Raw genomic sequence first — 22,535 nt, 5'->3', positions numbered from 1 at the left:
CAACTTCAAAAGTCTTTGTCAAACTACAAATATTTACTGCATGCCATTGTGTCTATGGCACCATGGAGGGAGTATGGAGGTGGATACAAAAGGTCCATGACTAGTAAAAGCCAAGGGTTTTTAATCTACAAATTTTCTAATACCTAAGTATTTAAAAAAATTGGGCTCCTCTGTGGTGTATGTACAATTATATGTGCGTGTACACCAATATACAGGCAGACGTATGTATTTCATTTTATTGAAACATTCAGAAAATACCAGGGAGTGAAGCCTGGCTTGCAATACCGTTCCCGTTGCTAGCAAGGAGCAACTGAAATAACGACACTTTTCCTCAGTGTATAAGCACTGTTGGTCTCCGGAACAGAAAACCAAAAGTTTAAAAACAAGATACTCTAGTTGATTATAAAACAATTGTCAAATCTTCAAAATTATTCATCTGATGCTTCCTACTTTCCAGCGCTTCGCTTTTTTCGATTTGCACAGCCAACTGTTGGACATTGACGCTACACAAACGGTTACAATTGTTTACTTAAGCAAAATATGCCACCAGACTGACGCCATCCTCAAAATGCAGTCATCTCGACGACGAGGGAAGGCATCACACTAGGGGAGACTTGCCAGGGCCAGACCATAACCCTGAGATGACACATGGTAGGACGCGCAAAACCACCGGCGCCAGGGTGTTTCCGCAGGGTTTCCAACGATTCAAACGCAGCGGTTCACGTTTTGCCACGTCCCCCAGGAGAATGGTAGCCACAGAGAGAAAGGAAATGTGAGGGGGGGCACAAGCCGCAAGGTAAAGAAAATGAACAAACACCGAGTTGATACGGATAGTCCCCATTCCCCTGACAACCAATCCGGCGACTCCCGTGGACGCCTAGTGGCCCCGGGCCTCCCAGGGCCACTCGGCGTCTTTCCCGGAGGTTTGTCTCCCCACCGCCTAACCCGCGCTCGGTTTCGCTTTCCCGCCCCAGCCTCCCGGGCGCCCTCCCGCGGCGGCTAACGCCTGTTCCGGGCCGGGCGTGCTGACGTCACCGTGCGTCGGCGTGGGCCCGGCTGGGGCGGCGGGCTTCGGGAGCGCGGGCGCTGATACGAGCCGAGCTGGCCGTATCTCCTTGTCAGCGCGGCTGCTTCCCGGCTCTGAGGAGGCCTCTAGATACCCGCGCAGCTTCCGTGTTTGCTGCGCCCGCACTGCGGTGAGTGCTGCTCCTTCCGGACTCGGGCGGCGCGGGACGGGTGGAGACGTGCGGGCCCGCGGGGGCCCACTTCCCTAATGTGGTGGCTGGGGGAGGAAGGACCGGGCCTGGGGCCCGTCGGCCAAAGGTTGAGGGTCGCCGGGGGCTCTCTGCTTTCCACTCTCACCAAGGTTTTATTTGATTCGGAAGCCCCAACTTCAAGACTTGCAGTCAAAGCGATTTTTAAAATATGACGTTTTCAAGCCTCCTCTGGCCGCCGCCCACTCTTCTGGCCCTTGGACCTTGACCAAGATGTTTTCTCGCAGCTTTTTGCAAGGTTTTAAGCTTAGCTCTCGGCTTTCTTTTAATTTAATACATTGAAACGAAGACATTTCGGTGGCCCCGAGATCTCAGATTTCATAGTTCCCACTGCGCTGTCACTCCAGTAGTCGCCCGTTGTGTATTGTGAGAAACAGCTCTGGGAAATTATTGGGTAAATCCCATAGTTTCTATTCCTTTCCTTTCCATTCTATCCCTTTGCCCTGCTGCAGTTTGCATAAAGAGAATGCAGCAGTATGGTGTTTGTAGATAAAAATCTTTCATTTAAAGACAGGATATGAGACGGTGTAATTAAAGCAGTCATGGCAGTGGTCATCGTGCCAGGACCACTGTTTCACAGACCATTGTGTTAGGTTTTGTTTTTGAGTTGCTTTCTGTAGTTGTTGCTTTGGAATTGTAAGGGAATGGTGGAGTTTAAAGAGTTTATATTAATGAGCTCCTGTTTTACTGTAGGTTTCCTAGTTGTAGAGAGACTTGATATTTACACACTAACATTGCTGTCTGACTACTGCCGTACTGCTGCTGACAGGGTTTAGTGGAGTGTCTGTCCACTAAAGGAACCAATGTTCCTTTGCCTCCAGGAGAGTGCCAGAGATACCTTTAGGTCAGAAAAGGAGAGGAGCGCAAGGACAAAATGTTTTCCCCTGTGAAAATGTCCATTTGTCTTCAAAGTTGTACATTTTCGAAACAGTATAGTTAGTGGTCTGGGAAGTATATTGCATTTATTTATTTTAACTAAGTACTTTTTCAGTTACAGAGTTGTAGTGACAAATTGCTGGAATTAAGATGTATAATCTTTTCTTTTCTTTTCTTTTTTTAAGACAGAGTCTTGCTCTGTCGCCAGTTGCCAGCCGCCAGTCTGGAGTGCAGTGGCGCAATCTCGGCCCACTGCAATCTCCGCCTCCTGGGTTCAAGAAATTCTCCTTTCTCAGCCTCTCGAGTAGCTGGGACTACAGGTGCGCACCGCCACGTCCAGCTAATTTTTGTATTTTTTAGTAGAGACAGGGTTTCACCATGTTGGCCAGGATGGTCTCGATTTCTTGACCTCGTGATCCGCCCGCCTCGGCCTCCCAAAGTACTGGGATTACAGGCGTGAGCCACTGCGCCTGGCTAAGATGTATTCTCTAAAGTGTAAATTATTCTTTGACTTTACTGAATAAATTGAAGAGTATGTAAGTTCTATTTGCCATGCAAATACAGTTTTCTAAAATACCTTTTGTTTTTTCTTTTCAGATTTTCAGCCCTGAAGAATCTCCCTCTCCCTATTTTTCCCCCTGCAGTAATAAATCCCATTATGAAGACCTCGAAACTTTATAAAGGGATATAGTTTGAATTCTATCGAGTGTAATTTTGTGTATGAATTATATTTTTAAAACATTGAAGAGTTTTCAGAAAGAAGGCTAGTACAGTTGATTATTGATACATTATGCTAAGCAGTACTTTTTTGGTAATATAATATTTTGTTAGGCGTTTCAGATAACACTAGAAAGAACAAGTTATATCTTGTGACAAATTGAGTAATGCTTAATTACAACATGACTGATCATTATAGCTGAATCGTCCTTAAATGATGAACAGGTTATTTAGCTTTTAAATGCAGTGTAAAAAGTGTGCTGTGGAAATTTTACGGTTAACTAAGTTTATGGAGAAAATACCTTTAGTTGATCAAGAATAATAAAATTGTATACAAAGTTAGGCAGAAAGTCGACATGATGCTGCAGGAAATGGAAACAAATACAAATGATATTTAACCAAGATAGAAGAGTTTACAGTCTGTGAACTTTAAGCAAAGTTCATTTGACATCGAACACTGTAACTGGCGCAGGTTCAACAAAGCTTGTGGGTGTTGGCTTCCCCAAAAGTTGTCAGCTGAAGTAATATAGCCCACTTATGTAAATACTCTGATGATAAAGTGTGTGAATTTAGCCTTTAAGTAGTGTGACCATATGAAGATTTTAATTACTTTTGTTTATTGGAATAAAATGAGATTTTTTGGGGTTGTCATATTAAAGTGCATATAGGGAAAGACACCTGCATATAATTTTTTTACCTTGTGGCATAATCAGTAATTGTCCTGTTATCCAGGCTTAATAGCTTGTAACCAAACATAAATAAAAGGCATAGTTTAGGTATTCTATAGTTGCTTAAAATTTTGAGAATATAAATCTCGGTGAAAAATCAAGGAGTTTTAACATTATCGGAAGTGCATTGACTTTTTCTGTGCTTTTGGTTAGTATTATACAGATTATGAACAAATAGCACTTAGGTTACCTAAAAGAGTGACTACAACCCCAAAGAGTTGTGTTCTAAGTAGTATCTTGGTAATTCAGGGAGATACTCATCCTACCTGAATATAAACTGAGATAAATCCAGTCAAGAAAGTATAGTGAATTCTACATAAGAGTCTATCATTGATTTCTTTTTGTGATAAAAGGTCTTATTTCGTGTGAAGAAATTTCAAGTGAATGTTTTAGCTATCAAACAGTACTATCACCTACTCATGCACAAAACTGCCTCCCAAAGACTTTTCCCAGGTCCCTCGTATCAAAAAATTAACAGTATAATGGAAGATAGCACGATTTTGTCAGATTGGACAAACAGCAGCAAACAAAAAATGAAGTATGACTTTTCCTGTGAACTCTACAGAATGTCTACATATTCAACTTTCCCTGCCGGTGTTCCTGTCTCAGAAAGAAGTCTTGCTCGTGCTGGTTTTTATTATACTGGTGTGAATGACAAGGTCAAATGCTTCTGTTGTGGCCTCATGCTGGATAACTGGAAACTAGGAGACAATCCTATTGAAAAGCATAAACAGCTATATCCTAGCTGTAGCTTTATTCAGAATCTGATTTCAGCTAGTCTGACATTCACCACTAAGAATCCGTCTCCAATGAGAAACAATTTTGCACATTCATTATCTCCCACGTTGGAACATAGTAGCTTGTTCAGTGGTTCTTACTCCAGCCTTTCACCAAACCCTCTTAACTCTAGAGCAGTCGAAGACTTGTCTCCCTTGAGGACTAACCCTTACAGTTACGCAATGAGTACTGAAGAAGCCAGATTTCTTACCTACCATATGTGGCCATTAACATTTTTGTCACCATCAGAATTGGCAAGAGCTGGTTTTTACTATATAGGACCTGGAGATAGGGTAGCCTGCTTTGCCTGTGGTGGGAAGCTCAGTAACTGGGAACCAAAGGATGATGCTATGTCAGAACACCGGAGACATTTTCCCAACTGTCCATTTTTGGAAAATTCTCTAGAAACGCTGAGGTTTAGCATTTCAAATCTGAGCATGCAGACACATGCAGCTCGAATGAGAACATTTATGTACTGGCCATCTAGTGTTCCAGTTCAGCCTGAGCAGCTTGCAAGTGCTGGTTTTTATTATGTGGGTAAGAAGCAAGTAACTCTACATTTTATCAGTTTATTTCGATTTACATATTAGAACATGGGTTTTCAATATTTGTTTGTTTATTTTTTTTTTTCCCTGTAGGTCGCAACGATGATGTCAAATGCTTTTGTTGTGATGGTGGCTTGAGGTGTTGGGAATCTGGAGATGATCCATGGGTAGAACACGCCAAGTGGTTTCCAAGGTAATTGTTTTGAAAAGGTATTTGTCCAGAAACTTTGCTAACAAAAAGTAGGCATGCTTACGTGATTAAGCTTACATTTAAATGATAACAAAGCCTCTTTTATGCCCTGAGGGATTATCCTTCTAAAAGACCATATTTTAACTGTAATTATTTTGTTGAAAAATATTCTTCTGTGTACTTTTCTTTTATAAGTCAGTTACAGTTATGGCCATGCATTTTATTTATTTCCCATTTTTTCTTAAAGAGTACTTAAGGATTACAAAGACATATAAAATAGAACAAAAAGAAGATAAGTTAGAAAAAGGTAAGAAAAGGAAAACAAGAAGGGACATAGAATGGATGCAGGAATAAGGCAAATTAAAAAATGCATTTATTAAGAGCATATCTGGGCTGGGTGCAGTGGCCCACACCTGTAATCCCATCACTTTGGGAGGCTGAGGCAGTCCTTGGATCATCAGAGGTCAGGAGTTTGAGACCAGCCTGACCAACATCGTGAAACCCTGTATCTACTAACAATACAAAAATTAGCCAGGCATGGAGGCACATGCTTGTAGTTCCAGCTACTTTGAAGGCTGTGACAGGAGAATCACTTGAACCAAGGAGGTGGAGGCTGCAGTGAGCCGAGACTGTGCCACTGCACTCCAACCTGGGTAATTTAAAAAAAAAGGCATATCTGACTGCCCATTTTAATTGTAATTGTAAATTTTCTGTACAGTTTTTTTTATAATCTGTCATTTACCTCCTTTTAGACACTTTGTCTCTAGCAGTGTGTTTTTTTATTATATCCTAGAAAGAATTTAGGGGCAGCATTATTGGTAGAAGTAGAATTAGAGATTGTCTTTATGATTGAGTAGCTCTGTGAACTTGGACCACATTGGTAAAGTGAGGAGGGGTTGCCCTAGATAATTTTTTAAATAGTGATAAAATAGGCATAACATAACATTTACCATCTTAACCATTTTAAAGTGTATAGTTCTGTGGCATAAAGTATGTTAATACTGTTGTACAATCACACCACTATCCATCTCCAGAACCTTTGCATCTTCCCAAACTGAAACTGTCTACCCATCAAGTACTAACTCCCCATTACCCTTTTCCCCAACATCCTGGCAACCACCATTCATTTTATTTCTTTTCTTTTCTTTTTTTTTTTTTTGGAGACAGTCTTACTCTGTCATCCAGGCTGGAGTGCAGTGGCACGATGATCTTGGCTCACTGCAACCTCCACTTCCCAGGTTCAAGCGATTCTCCTGCCTCAGCCTCCCGAGTAGCTGGGATTACAGGTGCCTGCCACCATGCCTGGCTATTTTTTTTGTATTTTTAGTAAAGACAAGGTTTCACCATGTGGGGTAGGCTAGTCTTGAACTTCTGACCTCAAGTGATCTGCCTGCCTCTGCCTCCAAAAGTGCTGGGATTACAGATGTGAGCCACCACCCCCTGCCCCACCATTCTATTTATCTCTATTGGATTTGACCACTCTAGGCACCACATATAAGTGAAATCATAATACAGTATAGATTATGTTTTACCTGTGAGTGTCTTTCACAATAATGAAGAATCTCTTGAACCCCTTGAGGAAATTAAAAAAATATTTTCTTCATTTTGTATGATATGTGATGAAAAAGAAACTTGAAGTAACAAATACTTTATTATGGATCAGTACATTGTTAAAAAGTTGTATGTTAAAGTTATCTCATTAATATTCATAATATATCAAGATAAATTTTAATGTTTTTATACTCTGAAAAGTGATGTTCTACTTAAATTATTAATTATGTTTAAAATTATATTAAAAAGCATGTCTTATCAGACTTTTAAATGACTTAATTATGCTGATTCTATGGGACTGTATACATTTAATTTGAAATTTAATTCATGTTGTGGTATCAAAGACAAAAACAGCTTCCATATTCTAGTATTGGAACTACTACATTTTGTACTTTATAAAACAAAAACAAAATCTTTATTTTCGTAACTTGTGTTTTGTTTTAAATGATTAAATAAGGGTGAAGATGTAGGGGTGCATTTTGTAAATACTTCTATGAAAACAACACATTTCTTTTTTCCTTTTTTTATTTTTTTGAGACAGAGTCTTATTCCATCACCTATCATTGCTTAGTGCAATGGCAAGATCTCAGTTCAGCTGCAACCTCCACCTCCTGGGTTCAAGCCTCAGCCTCCTGAGTAGCTGGAATTATAGGTGTGCACCACCAAGCTCAGTAGTTTTTATATTTTTAGTAGGGATGGGATTTCACTATGTTGGCTAGGCTGGTCTCGAACTCCTGACCTCAAGTGATCCATCTGCCTTGGCCTCCCAAAGTGCTGAGCGTACAGGCATAAGCCACTGAGCCCTGCCCACATTTCAGTTGTGAATAATCTTTAATCTCAGTAAATCCATCACCTTATATAGTAACTTTTTTTTTTTTTTTGAGATGGAGTCTCGCTCTGTCACCCAAGCTGAAGTGCAGTGGTGCAATCTCAGCTCAGTGCAGCCTCTGCCTCTCAGGCGATTCTCCTGCCTCAGCCTTCTGAGTAGCTGAGACTACAGGTTCATGCAACCACACCCAGCTAATTTTTGTATTTTTAGTGAGATGAGTTTCACCTGGCTGGTCTACAACTCCTGACCTCAGGTGGTCTGCCCACCTTGGCCTCTCAAAGTGCTGGGATTACAGGTGTGAGCCACTGCACCTAGCTGATTATATGATTTTTATCCTTCATTCTGTCAATGTGTGGTATCATATTTATTGATTTGCATATATCATACCATCCTTGCATCCCAGGGATAAATCTCACTTCATCGTGATATATGATTCTTCTAGTGTGCTGCTGAATTCAGTTTGCTAGTATTTTGTTGAGGATTTTTGCATCTGTGTTCATCAGGACTATTGGCTTGTAATTTTCTTTTCTTATGTTGTCCTGGTCTTGCTTTGGTATCAGAGTAATGCTTGGCTTTGTAAAATAAGTTTGGAAGTATTCCTCCTACTCCTCCTCCTATTCCCTTTCCCCTCCTTCTTCCTCCTCCTCCTCTCTCTCCCTCTACCTCCTCTTCTTCTTTTTTTAGATGGTGTCTCGTTCTGTCACCCAGGCTGGAGTGCAGTGGCATGATCTCAACTCACTGCAATCTCCACCTCCCAGGTTCAAGTGATTATCCTACCTCAGCCACCCACGTAGCTGGGACTACAGATGTGCATCACCATGCACCGCTAATGTTTGTATTTTTAGTAGAGATGGGGTTTTGCCATGTTGGTCAGACTGGTCTTGAACTCCTGACCTCATGTGATCCACTGGGCTTGGCCTCCCTTAATGCTGGAATTACAGGTGTGAGCCATTATGCCTGGCTTTGAATTCTTAAAATGCAAATATTGTTTTGCTTGATAGTGTCCTATAATTCAGGTAGGCTTTCTCCACTATTCTTTTTTTTTTTTCTGTTTTTCTTCTCTTGACTAGATAATTTCAAATGACCTGCCTTTTAGTTCATAGGTTCTTTCTTCTGCTTGATCAGGTCTCCTATTGATGCTCTCTATTGCATTTTTTTTTAATGTTCTTCAGCTCCTGAATTTGTTTCTTTTTATTATTTCTATCTCTCTGTTGAATTTCTTATTTGTTTGTATATGTTTTTTATATCATTGTCTGTGTTCTTTTGTAGCTCACTGAGTTTGCTTGAAACAGTTATTTCTAAATTCTTTATCTTTAGTTGATAGATCTCCATTTCTTTGGGGGTGGTTACTGGAAAATTACTGTGTTTCTTTGGTAATGTCATGTATCCTTTTTTTTTTTTCCCCCGTTCTATTTCTTGTGGACTTGTGTTGTTATCTGTGTATTTGATGGAAGAATTACTTCTAGGCATTACAAACTAGTTTTTGTTTTGTTTTGTTTTGTTTTGAGGAAAGACCTTTGCCTATGGATGAGTGTGAGGCACCAGCCTGTAGGTGTGGTAGTTCTAGCTCTGTGAAAGACCCAGCACTGTAAACTCTGTGCAGCTGTATTAGCAGATCATCATCAGTGGGGATTGCAGGGGTCCTCAACATCCAAGGGTGCACGTATCCATACCAGCAGCAAGGATTTTTTTGATATATAGTGGCAGAGGCTGCTGGGGACGTCTTGATCACTTTTTCTCCCATGGGAGATGTCATGGCCAAGAGGTTTCTTCTTGACACAGGTTCCGGCTTTGGGCTCCGTTGTGTTGTTGGTGGTGGCAGCACTGATGTCTCTGATGGCATGGACACCTGTGGAGCAGCTTACAGAGCTGAGGTTTGGAGTGCAAGTGCCTGCAGAAAGACAGTGGCTCTGGGGTTCAGGATGTTGACTGCCCTGCAGCAATAGTGCTTTTGGTGCCTCAGATGTGGGTGCACATACGGCAGCTGTTGAGTTGGGTGTGGAGTGCAGATGTGCAGAGCAGCCAGAGAGCTGGGATCTGGAGAGTATATGATTAGAGCAGCCACAGAGCAAGGGTTTTACATGCATAGTACATGTGAAGCAGCTGTGGCTCTGAGGTCCCGGGCATGTGTAGGGTGAGGGGACTGCACTATCTCTGGACAGTGCAGTGCAAGAGTGCTTTTCAGGGTGAGGAGTGCAGTAGTATCTCCTTCTCCAGGGGTTCAGAGCAGCAACGGGTGTTGGTTACCTTAATGGTGAAAGCTGTCAGTGTCCTCTGCAGAGTAGGCTGCTAGGATTGGCATCAGTGAATACTATGGAATCCTTCACTGTGAAACCTACAGGAAGTCTATGGCTATCTTGAGAGTTATTGGATGTCTCTGGGGGCCTGCTCTGGGGAGGAGCCTAGCAGTGTTTGCCACTGAGGACTGTGATGGCACTCACTGCATGACTGATACAGATAGCCTTCACCCCTTCTCTAGATGTCTCTGCTAAGCATATCTCCTAGCTGTTCTTTCTTTGTGGTTATTCTCCCTTTTTTTTCCCCACTGTATTGCTGTAACCTAATTGGGCTATTGCATCCTCCCAGAGCTGTATTTGTTTGTGGATAGCTGCGTCTTTGTTGTCTTTTTTGGGTGGAAGAAGGCTATTGTCTCCTAGTCTGCTATCTTGCTGACATCACTCTTGGAAACTTTGAGCTGTGCTTTTCATTTCTTTAACATTGACTTTTGAAGAGCGGATGTTTTCAATTTTGATGATGTCAGTTTATCAATTTTATCTTTTGTGGATTATGTTTTTGGTCTTTTATCTAATAGTTCTTTACCTAATATAAAGACAAAAGGATTTTTCTCCTGAGCTTTTTTCTAAAGTTTTATTATTTTGGGTTTTATATTTAGGTATATGATCCATTTTTACTTTACTTTTGCATATAATATGGGGATAAGTCAGAGGGTTTTTTTTTTTCCATATGAGTATCCAGTTGTGTAGTATCATTTGTTGAAGAAACAAAAGGAATAGAATGGATATAGATGGTATGTGAACTTATTGGAACATCTTTGAGAAGCCCTATCAGTTTAAAAACAAATATTTGAGAAACACTGTCATATTATACATAGATAAAAATATTTGATTCTATATTTTTTGGAGGGAAGGTAGTTGATTGTGGTTCAAATGTAATGGAAGGGTGAGCATTAAAGAAAGATGAGCAGTTAAATTGTGAGAGATTACATTTTAGGAATACTGAGTTAATAGTATTTGAAATTGTTAAGTAGTCCACTTTAAGTGCAAAATAAATTGTGTATAATAGCATTTTTCAGGAGTCAGCTTGTTCCCCTTTGTGGATATACATGCCTTTCTTTTTATTGTTGTGTTAATGGATTGAAATAGAAAATATCATGATATATAACATACAGTAAGATGTATTTTTTTAATGATAATTTTGTTCCTGTTATGTATGTGTTCTGGGTTGTGATACAAATTGTTTTTACTGTGAAGTATGATAAATGATCTGAAAACCATTTTTCTAGAATGATGAGGTTATATTTGATATGAAATAATTTTAAAAAATAATTTTCCTCATACGTTTTAGGTGTGAGTTCTTGATAAGAATGAAAGGGCAAGAGTTTGTTGATGAGATTCAAGGTAGATATCCTCATCTTCTTGAACAGGTAAATACATTTTTAAAATTAACAACATTGAATTCTGCTTTATAATAACAAAAATATTATTAGGTTGGTACAAAAGTAATCGTGGTTTTTGCCATTGAAGGTCATGGCAAAACTGCAATTACTTTTGCATCAACCTATATTAGAAGTTATACTTATTTCTGGCTGGGCGCGGTGGCTCACACCTGTAATCCCAGCACTTTGGGAGGCTGAGGTGGGCAGATCACAAGGTGAAGAGATCGAAACCATCCTGGCCAACATGTGAAACCCCGTCTCTACTAAAAATACAAAAATTAGCCAGGTGTCATGGTGTGCACCTATAATACTAGCTACTTGGGAGGCTTAGGCAAGAGAATCACTCGAACCCGGGAAGTGGAGGTTGCAGTGAGCCGAGATTGCGCCACTGCACTCCAGCCTGGAGACAGAGCAAGACTCTGTCTCAAAAAAAGAAAAAAGAAGAAGTTATACTTGTTCTTGTTTTATTAATTGTAGTTACATATTTCATTCATATTAATGACACCTTTGATTTTTATTTTGGTAACAAACTTGATTGTTTAGGGCTTTTTAAAAAATACTGTTTTTTGTTTTTATTATTTTGAAAAATCATTTGTGCTGCCACTGTACAAATTTGTGATGGATTGGAGAAGGCTCTTTAGTGTCTCTTTGCTGTTTTCCAGAAAAACAAACAAAAAGTAACTTCTTAGGAGCTGACACCCTTTGAGAGTAACCCCAGTTAAAATTTTACTTTCCAAATGGAGTGATAAACCACTAATACATTTTTCTGCTTTCTTGAAGCTAGACAAATGCTTGAATTCTAATTTAGGATAACATGAAATTTAAGGAAATCTATGTGTTTAGGTAAAAGAAAGCAAAGTGATGGTCATAAATCACTCAGTTCTCAAAAGAGTGTATACACTTACTTAAAGTAAACTTAGTTTAAAAGTGATGTTCCTTTCAGATTGTTGGGGATTTCTGATTTTACCTATTTTCTCTTGTTTCATAGCTGTTGTTAACTTCAGACACTACTGGAGATGAAATTGCTGATCCACCAAGTATGTATGAATTAATTTTAAATATAGAGTGGAAATTTGTATAAGAATTTTAGGAATGGACCAGGTGCAGTGGCTTACACCTATAATCCCAACACTTTGAGAGGCCGAGGAGGGTGGATCACCTGAAGTCAGGGGTTTGAGACCAGCCTAGCCAACATAGTGAAACTCCGTCTCTACTAAAAATACAAAAAATTAGCCAGGGGTTATGTGCCTATAGTCCCAGCTACTCTGGAAGCTGAGGCAAGAGAAAAGCTTGAACCAGGAGGTGGAGGTTGCAGTGAGCTGGGATTGTGCCACTGCACTCCAGCCTGGGTGACAGAGTGAGACTCCCATCACAAAAAAAAAATTTTTTTAGGAATCAAACTATGTATTTTTAAAAAGTGTTTCTGAAGCCATAAGAAAAAAAAAACTGGGAACTTAGGTAATACTATATATATACAGAGAGAGAGAGAGAGAGCGAGAGGGAGAGTTGTTAATAATGCTGGAAGATCCTAAAAATATACTAGTCTTTGTTCTCGTGCTATACTTAACACTTTTAGTGCTGACATTCCAACTGGAGAAATGAGACACAAGCAAAAGAAAAATGAATAACCCAAAGTAACACCAAATAAGAGGTGCAAATAATAAGCCCTCCAGAAAGGAAAAGGTGGCCGTGAGCTAGCATGATTTGGAAAAAGTCCGTTCACATATGATTCAAGAATTGGACTAGATGTTGGGTATTTAAGTCACGTATGTTGTATTTCAATGCAAGGGCAGCAAATAGTATAGCTTTTGATTAGAGCTTAATGTTAGCCACATCTGTCAGTTTATGTAATATACATATGTTATGTTATCTAAAATGGCTAAGGTAATAATCCACTGTTTTATGTACCAGTCACATCTACAAAGGGCCATTCTGTTTGTGGCACGGCATTTTAAGAAAGATATTGGCAGATTTGTTAACTGGATCACAGAAAGGTGACCAAGATGTATAAGAGTCTTAGAAACCATGGCTCAGGAGGATTGCATGAAGGATTTAGTAGTATTTGACTGGAAAATAGGAATACGAGTACCTGGGTACATGACAACTATCTCCTGTGCAATAGACCTAGAAAAGATAGATAGCAGTGTGAACTGTTCTTAAAATTTATAACCACTGCTGTCAAGTAGGCTGCCCTGCAGTTCTACCATAGTTCCTAATAAAATCACTTTGTCAATCTTTAAAATGGCTATTTCTTGTTTTCTCCCTTGATAATTTTCTAATACTCTCTTCCCACCTTACTGTCAGTTTATAACCTTGCTTCTCTAAGAAAATAGAATCCAAATGAGAGTTGCTTTATTGCCTCACCAGCAAAACCACTAGACTATGTAATTTATCCATGTACTCTTCTTTCTGTTCGTTCATAAAAAATGAATTGTCCTTGCCCTTATCTAAGGCCGATACACTTGTCCTCTCTTCCATCCCTTACTGTCAACTTAAGAATGTTACCTTGGCAGTGATATAGCCTCTCTCTCGAGTCATCAGTTTTTCCATCTCTCCTAAATCATTCATGTTAGCATATAAACATAATGTACTTTTGCTAATCCTAGGAAAACTTCCATGAACCAGTGTCCCTATCCAGCTATTATCTCATTACTCTGCTTCCCTTTACAACAAAATACCTAGGAAGATTTATCTATGCTTGCTTTCTTTTACTTCCTCACCTTTCAGAATTCTTTCTTTTACTTGTTCTACTAAAAACTGTTCTTATCATGGTAGCCAAGTACTGCCATGTTAGCAAATCTACTGCTTGACGTGTTAACCAGCATTTGATAATCATTGAGTGCTTTGTCTTTTTTTTTTTTTTTCTTTTTTTGAAACAAGGTCTCATTTTGTCACCCAGGCTGTAGTGTAGTGGTGCGATCATGGCTCACTGCAGCCTTGACTTTCCCAGCTCAGGTGATTCTTTCACTTCAGCCTCCCAAGTAGCTGGGACTACAGGCATGCACCTCCACATCCAGATAATTTTTGTGTGTGTGTGTGTGTGTATACAGAGTTTCACCATATTTCCCAGGCTAGTCTCAAACTCTTGAGCTTAAGCAATCTGCCTGCCTCAGCCTCCCATAGTCCTGGGATTATGGGCATGAGCCACTACACCTGGCCTCATCTTTCTTAAGACACATTTTTTTGCTTGAATTATCAGACCCCGTACTCTTGGTGTTCTATTTCCCTGGTTGATCCTGAACAATTTCCTCTGTTGGCTGCTCCTTTTTCAAACTTTAAAATGATGGTTCCCCTCAAAGCTCAGCTTAAATTTATTTCTTCATTTCCTGAGCCCCAAGCTGGAATGTCCAGCTGACTGTTTAAATCTGTGCTTGGCTTAACAGACATTGTAGAGTTAATATGACCAAACCAGAAATTTTCTTCCCATTCTTCATCCCTCAGATTTGTCTTCTTTTGTCTTCCTCATCTCAGTTAGTGGTACTCATTTCCTAGGGTTAAAAGTTGGCTCAAATTAGGCATCATCTCTGATTCTCCTCCTTCCTTTAATTTGTATATTTAATCTGTTAGAAGTCTTTTCATTTCTGCCTTCATAAAATATCCCAAATCTGACTACATCTCACCATCTCTACCACTATTAACCTAATCCAACCTACCATCATCTGTGTCTATCATCCTAACAAGTCTTCCTGATTCCAGTTTACCCCATTAAAGTACATCTCCACCTAGCTGCCAGAGTCATCTTCCGAAAATACAAGTCAAGTTTCATCAGTTGCATGCTTAAAACACTCCTAGAATATTCTAGCAAACTTAGAATAAAATATAAACTCTTAGGAAGGCTCTACTCATCTGGACCTTGTCCTCCTCTATTATATTCTACCACCTTCTTTCTGTTTGTTGATCATGTCAAGCTTTTCCCTTAATTTAAGTCTTTTATACTTGCTGTTCTCTTTGCTTAGAACACATCTTTGAGATATTTCCATACCTCATTCCTTTTTCCCCCTAGTATTAATAATTGCACATTTAATAGATGTATGCATTCTTCATAAGGGAAAGAAAAAGAACTAAATACTGTAGGCAATGCCAAATTCCCCTCTGATGCTTATATACAGTTCCATTTCTAACTTCTAACACCCAGAGCTTCGTAGCATGGGTTAGGTATATACCAGTTTAGTTCATTTGTTTATTTTTAAATTTCTTCACAGTAGTCCATCATATTGCATTTTATTTATCCTTACCGAGAGCTATTTCTGTTATTTTTTTTTTCCTGGTGTAAATATTGCTGTAATGATCCTCTAACGTGTCTCTTACCCTGAACATTAAGTATTTCCTGAAGGCATGCACTTAAAAGTGAAATAGAGCTCACTCCTTCTTATTTAAGTCTTTGTTCTGGTGCCATTTCTTCAGACAGGGATTCCACACATGTTTAAACAAGAGAGTACATTGTTGACATTGTACATTTATATGTTCATTATAACAGTTTCCCAGAAGATGGCAGTAGTGTTTTGAAGAATTATGTTATTTTGTATTTTACACAGAAGTATCATATGGGCTAGCATTGACTCTTAGCAGGAAATGCTTTCCCGACGACCGTATCTAAAGTATCTTCCTGCTTCCTGGTTTCTTTTAATGACCTTTAACTACTTTTTTCTTCAGAGCACCTGTCACTATCTAAAATCATATTGCTTTAATTACTTCTTAAGCCATACTTTTTCACTACATCTTCTGGGTGATCTTCTATTTTACTGCACTTCCCATTTTTGTTTATGTTATTCTCTCTACATCAGCTATCCACTTATCTAGACCTTGTCCATCCTTCAAGTCCAAACTCTAATGTTACTTTTCCACGAAGTCTTTGTGATTTTCCTCCACTTTCCTGGGTGCAGAAGATTATTTCTTATTTCTAAGTTTGTGTAGCATATTGGTATTCAAAAATGACCATACATCAGAATCATTTGGGAGAATATTTAAAAGATACAGATTCCTAATTCTTTTTTTTTTTTTTTTTGAGACAGAGTCTCGCTCTGTCACCAGGCGCCAGGCTGAAGTGCAGTGGCGCAATCTCGGTTCACTGCAGCCTCCGCCTCCTGGGTTCAAGTAATTCTTCTGCCTCAGCCTCCGGAGTAGCTGGGACTACAGGCATGCGCCACCACACCCAGCTAATTTTTGTATTTTATCAGAGATGGGGTTTCACTATGTTGGCCAGGATGGTCTCTATCTCTTGACCTTGTGATCTGCCCGCCTCGGCCTCCCAAAATGCTGGGATTACAGGTGTGAGCCACCATGCCAGACACAGATTCCTAATTCTTATCCGTAGAGACTCTTTCATTAAGTAGGTCTAGGATGTAGCCAGAGAGGTGGGTTTTTAAAAAAGTATAGCAATTAATTGTATTCTAATTTGACCATTATGAAGTTTAAACTTCTATTGGAGTTATAGGTAATTGATGTTTATAGCTCATCTCCTTTTCAGAATGTGAGAGTAAAGGACGAATAATAAAGATTGTGTTGTAATAATTTTTTCCATAGGTTTTGTAGAGTTTAATATTAGCATGTGTCTTTTCAAATAGTTATTCATTTTGGATCAGGAGAAAGTTCTTCAGAAGATGCCGTCATGATGAATACACCTGTGGTTAAATCTGCCTTGGAAATGGGCTTTAGTAGAGACCTGGTAAAACAAACAGTTCAGAGTAAAATCCTGACAACTGGAGAGAACTACAAAACAGTTAATGATATTGTATCAGCACTTCTTAATGCCGAAGACGAAAAAAGAGAAGAGGAGAAGGAAAGGCAAGCTGAAGAAATGGCATCAGGTATTTGGGAATGTTAATCATTCGCATTATTTCTCAAAGGAGCTCTTAGGACTGTCTCACGTGTTACAGGACAACATGCTTGTTTCACATCCACTAACTGCTGGTAGTACTCCAGTCATTTTGAAACCATCCCTCCTTTTCTACCCCTCTCAATTGCTTCAAGTTGAAAACCATCGACTACAGCTTTTTTCTGTATGTTTATTTTCTGATGAGATTCCCTGATTTATGACAATCAGAGAATTTTAGCATAATAAGCTCTTTCTTGAGCTGTATTGCATTTCTTTCTCATACATAACTGATGTAAATTGTTTTGAAAGAGCAAGATGTTAAAGTTGGATGCAGGTCTTTTTTCTCCTTTTTTTTTTTTTTTTTAAGTTTCTGCACATCATATTTTTAATATGATATTTTACTTTCTAATCCTTGCTAAGTGATCCTCATACAAAAAATAGAACTTACTATGAAATTCTGGGGTTTGATGAGAACTACCTGCCCAATCCAAGGATAACAGGGAAACTGATTTTTCTATTCATCCAAATAGTATTAAGTCTCAGCCCCTCAAAACAAGTATTTTGAGTCATCATTTATTTCTTCAATAAATTTTTATTGAGGATGAGCACCAGTGCCAAATACTGTGCTAATCATAGTGGTTGCTCTCCAGGAGTATATACACTAGCTAGGGAGACTAGTGTGCAAAAGACAAGGTTAAAGGGCCAGCAGAGACGTGAAGGTTGCATATGAATTGGAGTATTGGGTTGGAAGATGCTTTCTTTTTAAGCTTGTATGTAAAGATAGGAATAACTTGAGTACCCTATGGCATGACCATGTAGCAAAATGTTTAAAGTCTGGATTTCCACACTGAAACAGATTTGTGTTTAAATTCCAGCTCCATCATCTACTAACTTGGCTATTTATTCAACCAGACATCGGCTTTCTCATCTGTAAAATGGGGATAGTAATAGTACTAATCCCATAGGGTTACTGTAGCAATTAAATGAGATATTGCAAATAAAACACTTGAACATAGCTCCTAGCACATCAGTTTTTTTTTAAATCATTAGGTAGATTGACTTGGGAAGTGGGAGGGACTCGGTGAAAGAAAGGGCCTAAGACAAGTCAATTTAAGGATTGTTAAGTAGTAATAAAATCCAGCTAAGGTTATATGAAATCACTGTCACCTTAGATTTATGACTTTCCCATACTTTGTGTGGGTCAGAGAATAGTATTGAATTACAGATTTGGCAGTGTTAATAGGGGAAAGGCCAAGTAAGGAATAGGGAAGACAAGTTAAAAGGATAATATAGAGAACCTCATTGAAACACCCGAGTGATACCTAGATTAGAATAGGATGTTTGACGCAAAGCCAGGATACAGCTCTTGTGCAAGTAGAATTGGGAATGACATGGAGATCTTGAAAAGGTGAAGAACAAATTTGTTAGCAGTGAGAGGAGTGATTAAGGTAGAAGAAGAAGTTGTGGTCATAGAATGGAATTTTATAGTTTTGAGATTAATATAGAGTGGTTCACTTCTAGAACGATGTAAAGGAGAAGAAGACTTCTGTTTCTATAATTTATTACTCATTAAACTGGTACTTTGTATAGATGTACTCTTAAGATTTTTTCTGAAAATAGACAATTAAATTTTATAATGATTTAGACACCAAAAGAAGAATCTACCATATTCCATTGATATAAATTAACTATGGAGTTTTATGGGATGCAATATTGAAAAACATTTGCTTTTTTTAAAAAAAAAGTCAGACTTGATTCTTACATAGTTGTTTTTAATTGCTATAAACATAGACATTTATGAAATAGTAATGGTCATTAACTATGTACCACATATTGTGCCCAGTGCTTTACATGTGTTATTCAATCCTCACAACTCTGAGGAAGGTACCGTTATTACAGATGAAGAAACTGAGGTCTATGGGGAAAGATTAGGACACATGGCTAGTGAGTGGGCTCAGCCAACACTGGAACCTAGGTCTGTGTTGACTTTACTCCTCAAACCCTACAACACTACAATGCTGCATCTTAGGTATGGGGTGTTGAAAAGAACAGTGGTCTAGGAGACCTGGTTCTGCAGCTTATTCTTTCTATCATCTGGGACATGCCACTCATTCTTTTCTGAGTCTTTTTTCTCCCTATGTGAAAATGAGAGGCAGTAATACTTGCCTTGTTTAATTGACGGGATTGCTGTATCAAATGAGACAAATTACTATGAAAGTACTTACAAAAGCAAAGTGATATAATGGAAATATAAGTCAGTATTATATAGCGTGGGATAAATTTTTACTATCTTCTAAAAATGTCTTTCAACAAAATAAAGTAAAAGTAGAATTCTAGGACATGTGAATATATAGACTTAAAAGTTACAGAAACAGACTTCTCTGGAAGTTTTCCAAAACAATAAACTTTAAAATGCAAACAAGTTATTTTGTTGTTTTTTGAACTTATTTAGTGCCTACAATATTTGTAGGTTTGGTTATTAGTGACTATATAAGTATAGTTAAAGGAGTTTAAAATCTAATGGATTTCTTTTTCTTTTTTTAATGAAGATGATTTGTCATTAATTCGGAAGAATAGAATGGCTCTCTTTCAACAGTTGACGTGTGTGCTTCCTATCCTGGATAATCTTTTAAAGGCCAATGTAATTAATAAACAGGAACATGATATTATTAAACAAAAAACACAGATACCTTTACAAGCAAGAGAACTGATTGATACCATTTTAGTTAAAGGAAATGCTGCAGCCAACATCTTCAAAAACTGTCTAAAAGAAATTGACTCTACGTTGTATAAGAATTTATTTGGTGAGTTTGTTGGGGAAATTATTTTAGACATTCTTAGGACTATGTTCATCTCTGTTAGACAAGCAAATAAATCCAATTAGCAACTGTATGTATTTCACTTGTTCCAAAAAAGTGGCCTTTTATTTCCCAAGTAGTATACCTAAATGTAACAGTTCCTGATAATATATAGCTACAATCTACATCATTTCATAAATAGGTAGTAGGTGAAGCAGTTTTGTATTTAGTAGAGTGATGCTTTTTATATGTTTTCTTTCCTCAGTGGATAAGAATATGAAGTATATTCCAACAGAAGATGTTTCAGGTAAAACAAAGATTTAAAACCAACATAAACTGTTACCCTTATTTTTTTTTAATGGGAAATGAAGTGGAAACAGTTTCACTCAAGTTATTTTTTGTTACTAGGTCTGCCACTGGAAGAACAATTGAGGAGGTTGCAAGAAGAAAGAACTTGTAAAGTGTGTATGGACAAAGAAGTTTCTATTGTATTTATTCCTTGTGGTCATCTGGTAGTATGCCAGGAATGTGCCCCTTCTCTAAGAAAATGCCCTATTTGCAGGGGTATAATCAAGGGTACTGTTCGTACATTTCTCTCTTAAAGAAAAATAGGCTATCTATTAACCTGTATAAAAAAGTCTCTAAAATATTGTTGAACACTTGAAGCCATCTGAAACAAAAAGGGAATTATTAGTTTTTCAATTAGTAACATTCATGTTTTAGTCTGCTTTGGTACTAATAATCTTGTTTCTAAAAAGATGATATCATATTTAATCTTAATCTGTTTATTTACAATGGAAGATTTATGTTTGGTGAACTATATTAGTATGTATGTGTGGACATAAGAGGAATTAAGGGAGTAGTGTCACGGCTTGTTATATATCACTTCAGGAATTACTGGATTTGGTATTCTTTCAGAAAGCTTTGAATACTAAATTACAGTGTAGATTAAAATAACTGGAAACCAGGAACTCTGGAGTTCATCAGAGTTATGGTGCCAAATTGTCTTTGGTGCTTTTCACTTGTGTTTTAAAATAAGGATTTTTCTCTTATCTCTCCCCTTAGTTTGTGAGAAACATCTCAGTAAAGTGCTTTAAAACGATTGTGTTACCAGAATTTTTTTTTGTCCTTATTTAAAAAGTAATTTTCATGTTTCTTCATTGTACTCAAATGCCAGCTAGTAAGTAAATAATTGCATTCATGAGAAATTATTAACAAGTGTTTTAAAAATAATGTTATTTGGGAAATTTCTTTAGATGACAGTCTCTTGTTGCTTTGTATGTTACAGATACAATGTTGGATGAAAAATGAATCCAACATTAATTTTGAAAAACTCTTAATAAATTAGATAAATAGTCATTGTTTTCAGACATTTGTGTAATTGCTTTGTTGCATAGGTGTTGATGGGGTGAGGAGGTGGCATACAGGCAATGAATGGTAAGTACCTCCTTTCTGGGTCTAGTCATATTTGACCTTTCTTAGATTTGGCTCTGTGGCAGACTTCTGAAGCAGGTGGATAAGGAGGTCTAATATTAAAAACTCTCCATTTTTCTTCTCACTTCACAACTCTTTTAGATTCCTTTAAAGAACATATGGGAAAAGTGAATGAGAATTTCTGTATCCTCCAGTCTCTTCTCTTGCTTTTGTTTCTATCCTGATATGCTGATGCATGTAAGTCCAAATGCATATATACCTAGGTTCAAGACCTCATAAGAGAAATGCTCTCCCAGCCATTACAGAGGGACTATAAAGAGGGAATTCTTTTTTCCCCAAATTCTGTTGACTCAGAACAATGTTAAAACATTGTTAACTTTTTTTCTCTGCCAACCTGGCCTATGATTGCTGAAGGGATAATTAGCTCCCTCAAAGAATCAAACTAAAAGTTCTTTAGTGAGAACAACCCAGTATATCTAAGTCGTAGAACTAAACCCCCTTGTCACAGGATACTATTAAATCTTTTTAAAAACTCTTCTCTTTTTTTCTTTTTATTTTGCTTATAATAGCTGCTCTATTGAGGATCCCCTGTGTGTGCTAAACGCTTTAAACAATTGAGATGTGCTATAGGTTCAGTGGTATTCCCCCAAAATTTTTATGTTGAAGTCCTCAGTACCTCAGAATGTACCTGTATTTGGAAATAGGGGCTTTAAAGAGACAGTTAAGGTAAAATGTTATTATATAGTTGACTGTTAATCAACATAATTGGTTTTCTAAGAAGAGATTAGGATACAGATGGACAGAGGGTGACTATGTGAAGATACCTGAGAAACAGGCCTCAGAAGAAACCAAACCTGCCAACACCTTGATCTTGGACTTCTAGCTTCCAGAACTGTAAGAAAATAAATTTCTGTTGTTTAAACAACCCAGCCATTGGTACTTCGTTATGGCAGCCCTAACAAAGTAACACAGGCTGCCATTAATAGATACTTTAAAGCACATTGGCTTTGATCCTTTCAGCAATTTGCAAAGTAAGATTTGAACACAGATCTGCCTGACTCCTTATCTTATGTTTTTTGAACAAACTGTCCTAATAAGCAATATTGATCTTTTTTTAAATTACATGGGCTGCCATCTAGTATAACTATAATAACTTATGATTTGCCTTCTATTTATAAAAGAGTTGTCTTACTTGGTTTTATTCAGCTAGTCAGTTTTAAGGACTTGTATGTTTTTCATAGTAAAAATAATGCAAAAAATATAACTAAACACAATGTAATTTATACTTTGTCTGCTTGCCAAATTCTCACATGGACCTGGATTTG

General features: G+C 38.0%; 1 protein-coding gene across 4 annotated transcripts; it reads left to right on the top strand.

The window, feature by feature from the left end:
* Nucleotides 1–224: 224 nt before the first annotated feature.
* On the top strand, nt 225–21,146 carry BIRC2 (baculoviral IAP repeat containing 2). Of its 4 annotated transcripts, none has more exons than XM_032285768.1 (9): nt 225–1,196; nt 2,748–4,909; nt 5,011–5,110; nt 11,073–11,151; nt 12,152–12,200; nt 16,728–16,970; nt 19,528–19,782; nt 20,042–20,083; nt 20,185–20,875. In XM_032285768.1, the coding sequence occupies exons 2-9, from the start codon at nt 4,015–4,017 to the stop codon at nt 20,376–20,378; spliced, it is 1,857 nt and encodes a 618-aa protein (XP_032141659.1). In that variant the 5' UTR covers nt 225–1,196; nt 2,748–4,014; the 3' UTR covers nt 20,379–20,875. The 4 variants fall into 4 exon arrangements, with proteins under 4 accessions (XP_032141659.1, XP_032141661.1, XP_032141658.1 ...); XM_032285770.1 differs by lacking the exon at nt 225–1,196 and adding an exon at nt 1,254–1,668 and having other exon boundaries at nt 19,711–19,782; nt 20,185–21,146; XM_032285767.1 differs by lacking the exon at nt 225–1,196 and adding an exon at nt 1,257–1,668 and having other exon boundaries at nt 20,185–21,146.
* Nucleotides 21,147–22,535: the final 1,389 nt, after the last annotated feature.

This window comes from Sapajus apella, unplaced genomic scaffold, assembly GCF_009761245.1.
Source record: "Sapajus apella isolate SASKATOON/1434 unplaced genomic scaffold, GSC_monkey_1.0 scaffold16, whole genome shotgun sequence".
Lineage (NCBI taxonomy): Eukaryota > Metazoa > Chordata > Mammalia > Primates > Cebidae > Sapajus > Sapajus apella.
The sequence above is the reverse complement of the archived record's forward strand: the minus strand, read 5'-3'. Positions and strand labels throughout refer to the sequence as shown.